This window comes from Labrus mixtus, chromosome 3 (genome assembly GCF_963584025.1).
Source record: "Labrus mixtus chromosome 3, fLabMix1.1, whole genome shotgun sequence".
Lineage (NCBI taxonomy): Eukaryota > Metazoa > Chordata > Actinopteri > Labriformes > Labridae > Labrus > Labrus mixtus.
In genome coordinates, this window is record NC_083614.1 from 12253618 (window position 1) to 12266552 (window position 12935).

A 12935-nucleotide genomic window follows, 5' to 3' on the forward strand; every position below is an offset into this window, starting at 1 on the left:
CAACATGTGGTTAGTTTTAGCTTGAGTCAGCAATGACATTAATGTGAGAATAGAATAGGATCGAAAGCCTGACTGCCGTTATACAATACAGTGTACAACAGAATTACAGTTTCTTCAACTTACAGTCCACTACATTCAGACATCCACAGATATGTTTGTAATGGTATCAGGTTCTTACTCTGTTTTTTTACTATATTGTGCAAACTGGTACATTTTCAATATTCATCATATTGATAATAGTTTAGTTTAGTCACATGTGCTGCTCTTTAGAGAGTGAGTAACAAATCGATACATGGGCTGACACTCGCAGAAGAAGTGATGTTTTTGGTTGTCATGTGGAGACTACATGGAACTGTTGTGACAACGTAAACTTCTCCATTTATCATTATTTTTTAAACTTAATTTGACATGAATCTAGAGCCCCATAGGACAGCTTGGGATGGGGGATGGGGGGGGGTCTCTAGGTATGCAGTCATCTGATGTTTCATCTCTCAAGAGAAAGGTCTTCTTCCAAAACTGGGACTCCTTAGCCGTTGTAGAGGAATGGCGAGAACCCTTTGTCCCATGTCAAGGACATCGTTTTTGACTTGGCATGCGCAAGATAATCTGCTTGATGAAGGCGATGTGGGCCGTGTCGTTTATGCTAACCAACAACACACACGAGGTTACCTCAAGGTCTCCCCCGATCATGAAGGAGCTGTTGTGGAAATTGTTTAAATAATTGTGATGTCATTCAACAACACCAAAGGGCGACTAATTATGGATGTAAATGATGAGTTTGTTGAATTAAAACACTCATTTATAATTACTAATAGATTCTGTTCTACACAAACTCCCTTTGTCTTCTTCACTTTATGTTTGGCTTTGAATCACATTTCCCGCTGTTGGACATTTCCATTTGCAAAGCATGATGTTACTCTTGGTTGGCTTGCTGCAGTGGAAAGCAGAAGCAAAGAAGCGGTATAAAGTAAGGGTCGAGTTGACTTACAGGAAGATCTGGTAAAGGTTTTGGACAGTGGGTGTCACTCCTCAATGAGAATACGTTTTATTAAAGCAGCAGAGCTTTCTTAACAATGTTTTATTGAGCAGACTCCATTTGAGAATTGAATGAAATCTATGACAGGATAGAAGTGTTCTTGTTTTTCTCCCGGTACCAAGTGCTGTAGTCAAGACCACACTAACTGAGACCAAGACATACCTTAGACTAGAGTGCTCCGGGATCGAGTCAAGACCAAAATATTTAGGGGTAGATAGAGACTAAGTCAAGACCAAGACATTAAGGGATAGAGACTGAGTCAAGACCAGGACATTTAGGGATCGAGACTGAGTCAAGACCAGGACATTTAGGGATCGAGACCAAGTCAGTCAAGACCAAGACATTTAGGGATCGAGACCGAGACAAGACCAAGACATAACATAGATATAATGTTCTAGTCTTCTGACTACTCAAAGCGCTTTTACACCACAGGTCACACCTACACATTCACACCTTGATGACAGAGGCCTGTTTGAGAGGGACAGTGACCAAACAATTGCAGTGATTACCACAGCGAACAATTTAATATCATACAACTTTTAAAGCAGTCTTTTTATAGAATGACAACCTCTGCATTACACATTTCACCTGACTGATGTGCACCCCTGCGCACTTTGAGGTTTATTTTCTCCATGTGCATGTACATTTATTTACCCTACAAACTGACATTACACTTTGACCTGGCTGTTGTTTGTTTTGATAACTTGTTCAGCTCTTTAAAATGAAATGATGATACTTAAGTCATTTCATTTGTCATCGTTTCTAGTAAGCATTGCTTTGGCCCATACCTTCTGTGAAGTGATTTCTTCAAACCCTTCTTGTTTTGTGGTCTTACTACGATCAGGATTGAGACATCTATACAATAATTTAATACTTGTGAGAAAATTAGAGTTACTTTACTCATTTGACTTCAGAAAACAGGTTGAACAGAACTTAAACGTCATCAGTCTTATTTCTTTAAAAAGTATCTGTACAGGTACTTGAGGTAAAAAGGTTTGTACTTTTGTCACTTGTGAATATTGGTGCACCTCTAATTGTTTTCCTCTGGGTGTCTCTAATGTCGGTCCAGGTACCATGTCAGAGCTGGTTAATCATCTCTTTCCACCTTCTCAGTTTAAAGGTACCATCACTTGTGATTTTCTTGACGACCCTTTACAGTCAGCAGATTGATCAAAGCCTTTGTGGCAGCTTGACCCGTTCCTTTTTTGTCTTTGGTCTTTTTGTATTTTTCTCCAATGCTTGGCAATGCTGTTGCTCCTTCAGTTAAAGCTTTTTGCAGCATATATAACTGTGTTCACTTTTCAGTTGCCTAGGTGTGGCATGGCCTTCCAAGGTGCATGCAGTGTGAATTGACAGGTGAATGAGCAATTGTATCTTTTCGATCAGTCCTGGATTGGCTTTTGTTGTATTGACTCCTGCTTCAAAGACCCTAACGCAACGACAAGACCTTTTTTAAAACAGCAGAGATTATTTCAAGTAGGTTGATTGTAGAGAGCAGATATTTGGTTTTAGAGGGTCTATCTTCACTTGAGCCCAACCGATTCATCGGCCAGTCGATAATATCGGCCAGTCGATAATATCGGCCGATATTAGCATATCATGTGACCATCGGTGTTGGCTAATTTTATCACAGTGTGTATATACTGTATATATCTATCTTTCTCTACAGATTGAACATAGATCTAAGAAAGATGTCGGCCGGTATATCGGTATCAAATTTTCTTTCTCATCGATATCGGCCCCAAAAATCCCATATGGGTCGGGCCCTAATCTTCACCAGCAAACAAACATTCCAAGAAGTATTTCTGACTATTGGGTATTGTTGACCATAGAGATGTCTTTGCCCATCTGTGTGGTGTTTCATGACTAGGATAAAACACACCATGCATAGTCGAGAGGAATGAAACGTATGCGTGGGCCTTTCACTCAAATGAGGCAGCACATATCAATAATTCCACACAAAATATTGATTTGGAAATTATTTTATTGTTTTAAAAACAATATATTTCTTCTTTCTGTTGGAATCTACAGTTCAAGCTTGGTCCATATTAACTGTTAACCCTGTATCCTTTTTAAAATGAGCTAACCTTCATGAGCGCAGCAGCTGATTGAGGTTTTCTCCCTCGTCACCGTTTTCCTTTCAACAGTCACAAAACCCCAAAGTGTCCGATACCAAGTTCCATTGAGATTTCACTACATACATAATACTTTTCTATTTCTGGGGAATCTGTATTAAATCATCTTTATAAACAAAATGATTTAGCCAAGCAACCGAATCATTTAACCGGAGAGAAGAAGCTGCGTCGTGGTTCTTTTTTTTTCCCTTTCAAAATAAATGGACATGGTTTCTTAATCAAGAGCTTGACAACACCAGACACTCAACTTTTATCCACAAAAGATGCATCAAGTAAACTCCAAAAGAAGTTCCTCAACAAAAAAAAACATCTTTGAGTGAAAAGTGTAATAGTGAAGCTTGATGATTATACTACCATCAAACTAGTTATTGAAGTCCTTTGTGGCAGCAAGAAGCACGTCATTCTTGAGTTTTGAAAACTGATTTTTTTATATTTTTATGAAACATGTCTGTGTCCTGAAATCCCCTCCCTCTGTGCACAGTGCTCCCGCTCACATTGTCTGCTCAAATAAACAATGCCACAACTAACCCACCCTGCAAAGAAATGATAATCCAACAAGTTTTTGGAAAGTTCTTATTTATGGAATGAATTTAATCAAAGAAAAAATCCTGTAAAGCTCTTCTAGTTTCCATTTAAATCTTTGTGGTCCTGACAAACAGAGAGATAAGAGGCAAACAATCCAATGACATTAAAAACTAAATATGAACTTTATAGGGTTTTAAATGAGTTGACCTATCATCCCCATCGCTGATTGAAAATGTCTTCCTCTTTCATGTTTTTTGTTGGTAAGGATAGCTTATACGTTTGTCACCCAGAAAATAGTAAATCATTTATAAGCACATGAAACCAAATGAATGTATTGCGTTAGATTTGTTTAAGGTTGATTGCTGATCATCTGAATGTTTCCCTCCACTCTTTCAGGTATTGCCTGCATAGCGCTCTCCTTTGTGGACGCCCATGGTCAGTCCCTTCAGGTCCCTCCAGCACAGGAATTTGCCGCTCTGCAGAGATCAGATAGCTGCACTATCTCCCTCCATCCAGAGCATTTTGATGAGCTGACCACTGTTGGTAAAGTGTTCTCCATCAGCGACGGTCCAGGCACAGGTAAACCCACTCACTCAGCAGTTAGCTGATTCTACTTCTTTGAGGGGAGAAGGGTCCCGTTTAAGAGGGTTAGCTAGGGTTAGTGCTCTGTTCAGGGACACGTTGACTGTATTTCAGCATCTAGTGATTTAAATATTAGAGGACCCATTTATGTACGTTGATAAGTGAGGGAGTTGGGGCGACTGTGGCTCAGTTGGTAGAGTCCGACGTCTAATCCGACATTTAACCCCGAATTGCTCCCCCTGCTTCATCAGCGGCGTATGAATGTGTATGAATAGATTAGTTTCTTCTGATGGTCACTTTACATAGCAACCTCTGCCATCAGTGTGTGAATGTGCAGGTGTGACCTGCAGAGTAACAACGCTTTGAGTAGTCAGAAGTCCATTTACATTACATTATACCCGAAAAAATATTTTAGCAGCGTTGTCTCACCTGCACATTCCCCTGAGCCCAAATAACATCAGAAGCTTGAAACAATTAGGAACACAGCATCGGCAGTTGTCATATATCATCGAGTGTGATTTCTGTTTAAAAAAGAAGATGTGTACTGTCACTCACGCAGACCGCACAGGATATACTGTGTGTACACACTCTGCCTATTCTATACTCTGCACATCTTTATCATGTATCTGAGCAAAGTGTGGAAATGAAGCCTGGACAGCTCTCACACAATGATTACATATCCTCTTAAATCCTCAGTTATACTGCAGGCCAAGTTTGCTGTGGTAAAACCAACACTTTGCTTTCCCTAATCAATCGTTGGAACATGCACAAACAGGACCTGTGGACATGCATCAGTGGAGAGATGTCAGAGTGGGGCTGCTACACTCTGCTAAGCAGGGAGCGCATCAGATCGGTTGGGGCTTCGGTGTCTTAATCAAAGGCACCTCGGCTGTACTCAAGAAGTGACCTGACACCTCTCCAGCTACCAGACCAACTTCCATATTATGGTCTGCACCGGGACTTGAAGACAAATCCCTACAGATTGAGCTACTGCCGACCTCTGAGATAATTTGAAGACTCGTTGTGCGTTGTTCCTGTAAACGTTTGAACCCTGCAGAGTTCCACTCATGTTTCAGCACTGCTGGAGATTTTCTTGAATGGGTTAGGATTGCAGTTTCCCTCTCAGATTTTTCTTTTTGTTAATGAACCTCCTGCTGTAGCAAACTAACAACACAGTACAGAATGTGCTTTCTCACCACCTTATTCACAGACACATCGATATCTGTGGGAAAGAGGATGTACTTCTTCTTCCTCACTGTTACCTTGATTTAGCTTTCCCTTTAACCTTTGTTCTGCCGGCTCGTTCAGATGCGTTCATGATTCATGGCTGTGTTCACAGGGCAGAATATGAGGTGTGCACATTCCCAGTTGGATTATGCTTTAAAAAGGGAACATTGCATGCAGGTTTTGCTTGTGCAGAGTTCTATAAATATAAGTATAATTTTTTTCTGGGCTTTGTGCTCACGTACCCTTGGTTTCTATGCACCAGTTTACAAACCAGACCAGGACCCTAATCTACTTAACATTCACTACTTCAGCTCACACATACCAGAGGCATTCCCTTGGGGAGCAATTTGCTGCTCAGTATCCTGCACTAAACTTAATTCATATGGCTGAAGGTTTTTTTTAATTGTATTTCTTATACTTAGTTCTTGGAGTTGGACTGAAGCAGTTGAACTGATATGATGAAACTAACACCAAACCTCCTGTTGTAATCTACTCTGATGATGTTATTTTATAAGTCACTTCCTGCCAGGTTATTATAATAATGATAAGAATGCATTAGACTTTTATAGCGCTTTTTTTTATATACTCAAAGACACTCAACAAATGAACAAGTGTCTTTAAGAAAACTGTCTTATAATGTAATATAAATGATCTGCCTTTCTTCATCATATCTGAGGTCACTGTTGTATCTGCTTTTGTTCTTCCAGACACACAGCTGTACGTACGGTTTGACATCTGGGAACAAGGAAACGTCAGCCCCTTACAGCTAAGTGATAAACTACAGGGGGCGCTCCGTCACGCTCTCTGTGACGCTGTCATGGAACTGAGAGTCCTGCCAAATCCTCTTTGTCTAGGAGTGTCCTGCCCAGCAACTAAAGCTCAGAAGGAAGAGGCTAAAGGTGAGGTCATATATATCACCAGAGTGTTTTTCATGTCTGCCCATCATGGGGTCACAGTTAAGACAGAAGCTTTGAAATCAAGTCATCATAAAGAATCAAAGTGGCAGCAGGCAACATGAACTTTCCAATGTCAAAAACATTCTGCCTCTGCTACCTCACATCACTCCACTAAGCCCCGCCTATCAAATGCATGCCAACCATTGTCACTGCAAACTGTCTGTTCCGCTCAGCTAGTCATGTGAGACTCAGAGGACAGAAACTCTGACAACCGGTCAATATCCATCCAGCAAAAAGTTAAAGGGTAGCTGCGCCATCGATGTGAAGAGAGCGAGAGGGTGAGGGTGAGGTCTGTCGACTGGAAGATTTTATTTTTTAATAATAATAACAGAGCGCTCACAGAAATACACCAGACACACATTTATGAAAAGTACAATTTAAATGTGATATTGTTAGTGATAATCAAAAAGGTTTATTATAATAATAATAATAAAGATAAGATAAAGATAAACTTTATTGATCCCCCGTGGGGGAAATTTGTGCATATAATGTTTCCTACTGTGGCTTTTATTGAACACTTTTTCTTCGTCTCCCAAAACATTTAAAAATGGTTATCACTCATTTAATCGCATCATCTGTGAGTTTAGACGCAGTAGGAAATAAAGCTGAACATCATGTTTGTCGCAGTATAACGACTACAGTGCCCCTTTAGGATGTGTATGTCGTTTTCTACCAACAGCTTATTTGGGTTTGTCCCTTGTCCATCCCGTGGAGAAGATGGTGTCAAGGTTTCTTTAATTGTCTCCCTCGGGACAAAATTGTCTCGGATATGGGGAAATTGCTGCGTAGACAAATCATGGAAGAATTAACTAAAAACATCAGTTATTACAAATGTGCAAAACATTAGCTTATCCCTGCTGATAAGGTACACACACACATACATACACACACATACCCTCCTACAATCACAAGTACATGCACATACCACTGAGACACAGACCCTATTCATATATACACATACTGTTACATACATACATAGCTACAGTTACTGGTTCCTTGGGGGCCTCCTGTGTTTCCGTTCATCCTCCGTTATTTGCTCATTAATGAGCTTAAAGCAAAACCATTTGTATACCATTGGTTCCCAACCTGGGATCCGGGATCCCCTATGGGGGAATGCCAAAGATCTCATAGGGTTTTGAAAAACTAGATCTGCACATATGAACTAAAGTCATGATAAACCACTTATTGAATAGTTCCATACAAAGGTCTCTTGGTAAGAATAAGTGTTTATAGTACGATGTTAATTTTTTTGCAATGGATCGCTCTTTTCGTGTGGCTCCTGGGTGGTCTTTGCTTTTCTTAGATATAAGTATGGGGGGGCTCCAAAGAAAAAGGTTGGGAGCCACTGGTGCATACAGAACTTTTACATCATGATGTCTTAGTTCAAATAAAAGTTCTGTGCAGATCTCAGAAACTTCACAGACATGTTTTGGAGACTTCTGAGACTTATTTCAACTTTGTTGAAAAGGAGGATGTAAAAATGTAATAATTACTCACATTCTGAAACCCTGTGCTTAAAAAACATAATTGTCAAACCTGCCGTGTCTCTTCATCATTTTGTTGGTACCTGTCACGGTGAGTAGTAGAACTAGAATCCAAACAACTGAGAGATTCCATCATCGTAAATGTTTGTATTTGGTTTGTGACCGTCTCTTTCTCATATCTGTCTTTAGGACTTTTAATTTCTTTGCCTGAAGTGAAAGAAGTGAAGGACAGCCCAAGGCAACGCAGTGGTTCACGGGTCTTTAAAACAAGCCCCTCTCCCATCACCTTACCCCAAGTTGTAGGGAGCACCCCGATGCCAGGGACCAGCACCCCTGAGTCCACCACACCCACCAGCAAGAGCACCCGCCGGAGCTTCTGGGATATACTGGTCAGTTCTTCCTGAAGTTGAAGTCTAATCACTGCCTACGATAGCTTTTACTGTGATACTTGTTGAGTTATATTTCAAATTGCCTTAAATAATTGAACTAGAATGTGCAACATTTTACACATAAATAAATGTCTCTCTGAGTCATGACTGTCTACAGTGAGTGAGAAGCTTGAGTCCCACTGGCTGTGTTGTTGTCAGAGCCGTGTTTACATCATGTTTACATGGACAGGGCGGCCAGCTCATCTCCTTGTGTATAACAGTTGTTTTAGTCAAAGACTAGAGAGAAGAAGAAGAACATACTCACTGATTATTTGACCCGTTAGTGTGTTTAGATCACGGTTATTCCCTGTAAATTTACATGAATTGAAGCTACTAGCTAACCAAAGTGTGCTAACATTAGCCTGCTAACACAACAATGCAGGCCACAGGGGATTGCAGCTCTTTTAAACCCTTGTTTTTTGCTATACATAAAGAGCTATTATGGTTTGTTATTATCATTAAAAGCAAAGTTACTACTTGAGTTTGTCAAATGAAGCCTTGAGAGTTTGTTTTGACCTTGATGTGTTCCTTTTCGTATCCTTCAGAGTAAGCCTGACTCATCAGAGCTTGGAAGCCCAAAGACAACTGATGACATCGTGCAGGAGAAAGGAGAAGAGGGCCGGGCAGCAAGACGAAGACACAAGACGGAGAATGTGAAGCAGCAGTGGAGCCAGGAGAAGGCGATGGCTGTGGAGCACGAGCAGGCCCAGAGGTACGTGCTAACTTTAGAACAAATCTGCACCAATAAGAAGAACACATCTGTGAAGGCCAATCTTTTATTGTAGTTAAACTTACAAACTATGGTCCGCATCAGGACTTGAACAAGCGACCATCCAGTTCCCAACCCAAGGGGTTTTAAATGAATTTAGTCTTTTTCTGTCCTTTGAATGCTGCAAAAACGATCGTCTTTCAGGGACAAATAGAGTTGAGTTAAGGACATTAGGTCTTAATATTGTTTTCACAGCTTAGATTGTACAGAGCAATTGTACAACAGTTAATAAATATAGGTTCTGAAGTTAGGTGGGGTGGATACCCTGATCATGAGGCTTATTTTCAATATCAGCCTTTAATTTTTTCATGGCTGATCCCAGTTTAGCATTTTGTTCAGCAGGAAGACTTCAAGAAACAGAGCTTGAGTAAGTTGTTGTTAACAGTCTGAGACTCTTTTGTGTTGTCTCTCAGTAAACAGAATGCAGGGAGTGCTGTCAGGACACCTCTGTATTTCCATTTTTAAGTTACCTAACATGAACTGCTGAAATGTTAAAGAATGGGAGTATATATTTTTAGCTTACGTACCTCGAGTTAAAGGAGCTCATTTAAAATGCTCATTTACTACTTCGGTGTTGAAAGATGTATGGTGGAGCGCCTTCTTAGAAACGTCCGTGTGGCAATTCAAATACAATTTTGGAGTGCTGTCCTAATTGTTTTTCTTGTTTTAACATTTTTCAGGTTTCAGCACCCAGTTGTTTTACGTTGAAAGGGAGTTGTTTATCAGTATATTTTACACACCAGGAATGTTCTCACTACTACTACAGTCCATTGATCAGCAGTGGTAGTGGTAGAGAATATGTCCAGGGCATCGATGTTACAGACAGTGATGATAAACCTTTAGTGCTTTAGGACTTCTAAAAATGTCCTCATGCAGAATGTGTGTTTTGTGTCTGTGAAGGCGGCACGTCTCTCAGCTGGAGGAAGGAGATACAGGCACTCTACATCCCATGTACCAGCTCACCTGCCAACCATGGATCACTTTCATGGCTAAACTTGGTGAGTATGAATTAATGCTCCCTAAGATTACCTCTTCCCATCGATACTGTGTCTCATGAAGTACTTTTCTTCTGTGTCTCCGTCTCTCTCTCCGACCTGGCTGATGGTAAACAGGCTGCCCCTCCATTCAGCAGTGCACGGCTGAAATTGCTTCACACTTCCTTCTGCCGTCCGTCTTGGCGGAAATAGTCAATTTGGTCAGTTCTCTGGCCAGTGATACAGCAGTGAAGGCATTCGAGAAGAAAAGGTAAGTTGTTCCTAACACTGCCACATATTGATTTTGCATTTCTGCTCGGAGGTGTCCAGGTTTTTATGGTCTTCCTGTATTTAAACTTACAAAGACATTTGAGCTGCTGTCACTGCTTACACACTGATCAGTCCCTTAAGCCTGACTCAGACTGCAGGATCATCGGGCCGGCTTGAGGTCTGATTCCTCCTTCCCGACAATCGCAGGGTCGCTCCCGACTCAAGGCTGCTCGGACCCGATTAACTTCCCAGATTATCTTGTAGTGTGAGTCGTATAAAGATTTATTTCAAACATGTTTTATACTGAGAATTTAAAATCTTCATGATTCCGTCATGAGAGGGTCTGGCAGAAGTTGAGTGTGACTACAATAACTGAGGGAGACGAGGGAGGAAAGTAAGTGGACATACAGAAGTGGTGACCGGCGGCAGGAAGCAACTCGCACAGGTGCGCAGGACACCTGTAATGCTGATAGTTAAAATCTGACCTCCAGCCCATGTTGTCCGCAGCTCCCCAGACATTTTTCCACCCAAAACAAAACCTTTTTTTCTGTGTTTTCCTCTCTGCACAAAGCATTTTAAACCACCATTCCTCCATCAGGCACGATCATCTGAAGGAAATCCTGTACTCAGTGATGTGCCGTGATTTTCATATCTTGTAGTGTGAGCATGTTTGAGATTATGGAGAAGAATATCTGTTAGGATTGTCCTAAAGTCTGTGATGCTGCCTGAATTCAAACTCAGGAAGGATTTTAAAACTCCTGCAGTGTGAGCCGGGCGTTACCTTCTGATCTATGTCCGATAAAGAGAGTTGATACTGAAGAACTGAAACAAATATTTCAAGAAAACAGTTGAGGGACACAGATATGATAGCTTTTGTTTTATTTATGTATTTAACATAAATTTCACAGACAGGATCATAACATCAGCTCACTTATTGACTGGATTGAATTTTTATTTTGACATTCAGCTCTGTTGAAAAATACTCGTTTTAAGATTTAAGGGGCTTTTGCCTTTATTTTGAAAGGTAGACTATAGACTGTAAAGTTTGGGGACAGAGAGTGGGGATGACATGGACCAGACAGCGTCAAGATCAGGAGTCCAAACCTGTGACCTGTGCGACGAGGATTGTAGCCTCTGTACACGGAGCGCCTGCTGACAGGCAAACAAGACTTTGAATTTATGCAAACACGGTGATGCAGGGTCAAAATTCATATACACCACTGTGGCACCTTAGTTGGTTTTTAGTTGGTCTTGGATTCTAGCTTAAAGAAGTTCTCATGTTTCAGGACCCGAGGCTTTACATCCTTAAGGCTCTCTCCCCCTGATAGTTTCAGGTTGGACCCACAGTATCTGTTCACGGTACTCCACAGATAAACTACAGCAGTGTAATGTAGGGGGATTAAGATATTCATGATACTGAGGAAATAAAGCTAAATCATTATAAACACTTTCTATGTCTCTGTCTATCTGTGACAGTATCTATTACAGCTTGTCAGTCCTAAAAATGAACTGTACATCCACAATCTCCTGAGAGTTGTAACTACTGTTTGTGTACAACAATAATTATGTTTGTCTTTATTCAGCTGCCCTCAATCTGAGGACGTGTTTGCACCATTCCCCCTCCTCCTGAACCTCAGCCAGCCTCCAGGCGCGACCAGGACCTTCATCCTCATTGGACGCAGCTTCCACCAGTGGCACTGCAGCACAGAGCAAGGTACCAGCTGAAGCCAGTGTGAAACAAACTCTGTCCACAGAGGTCACTGAGTCCCTCAGCACAACTTACTTAACTTCACACTACACACAATGCAAAACAAGAACCGGCTATAAATCTCTATGTAGATATTTTATTTAAGCAGAGGAAATGAGCACAATCCACCAACAGCTGCAGCTTATTCCAACCTTTTCTTTCTTCTGAACATCATTGAGTGCATGAAATGTCTTCACAAAAAGTCTTTACAATGAATGAATTTCATAGATGTTTTGAAGTCAGTAGGTTATCCTGTAAAGAAGCAGCATGATCTCTAACACATTTAAAGTTAACTTTATGTGTAGTGTAGAGGAAAAGGTGCCAGCGTGAATGTTCTGTGTTGGAGCTTGAAAACCTGCCGTCCTCTCTGCTGCACTTTGATTCTGTGTTTCTCTGCTCATGCTTTCAGCTGCCTAACAGAAGTGTGTCATTTTGCTAGTGTTTGCTTCCATCTGTGTGTGTCCGCTCTGTCTCACTGTCCATGCCTCCTTTGCTGTTTGTACCATTTCTGTTTGCCTACAGAAGACAGTTCAGATGAGGAACACTCCCCAGTGCTTAATAGGTTCACACGTAAGTTTACCATTCAGCTCCACAGCGTTGATGCTGATGGATGAAATACATGTATCTGTTTATCTTGAGATAGAGATGAAGTCACTGGCACATCTGTGTGCCAAAAGAAAACAACTGATTCAAATGATCAAACTTTTGAAAAAAAAGTGTTTTTAGAATCAGTGTTGAACTTGTCTAAACATTATTTAAAGATTGTTTAAGATGTACACTACCAGTCACATGTGTGGACACA

General features: G+C 40.9%; 1 protein-coding gene across 1 annotated transcript in view; it reads left to right on the top strand.

The window, feature by feature from the left end:
* The window catches only part of szt2 (SZT2 subunit of KICSTOR complex), an 85042-nt gene that overhangs the window by 46973 nt on the left and 25134 nt on the right, over positions 1–12935 (top strand). The window contains exons 50-57 of the mRNA XM_061031482.1: positions 4093–4275; positions 6213–6404; positions 8135–8334; positions 8919–9085; positions 10043–10140; positions 10255–10387; positions 11970–12100; positions 12656–12703. Of these exons, the coding sequence (XP_060887465.1) occupies positions 4093–4275; positions 6213–6404; positions 8135–8334; positions 8919–9085; positions 10043–10140; positions 10255–10387; positions 11970–12100; positions 12656–12703 (1152 nt within the window). The remainder of the gene's footprint in view (positions 1–4092; positions 4276–6212; positions 6405–8134; positions 8335–8918; positions 9086–10042; positions 10141–10254; positions 10388–11969; positions 12101–12655; positions 12704–12935) is intronic.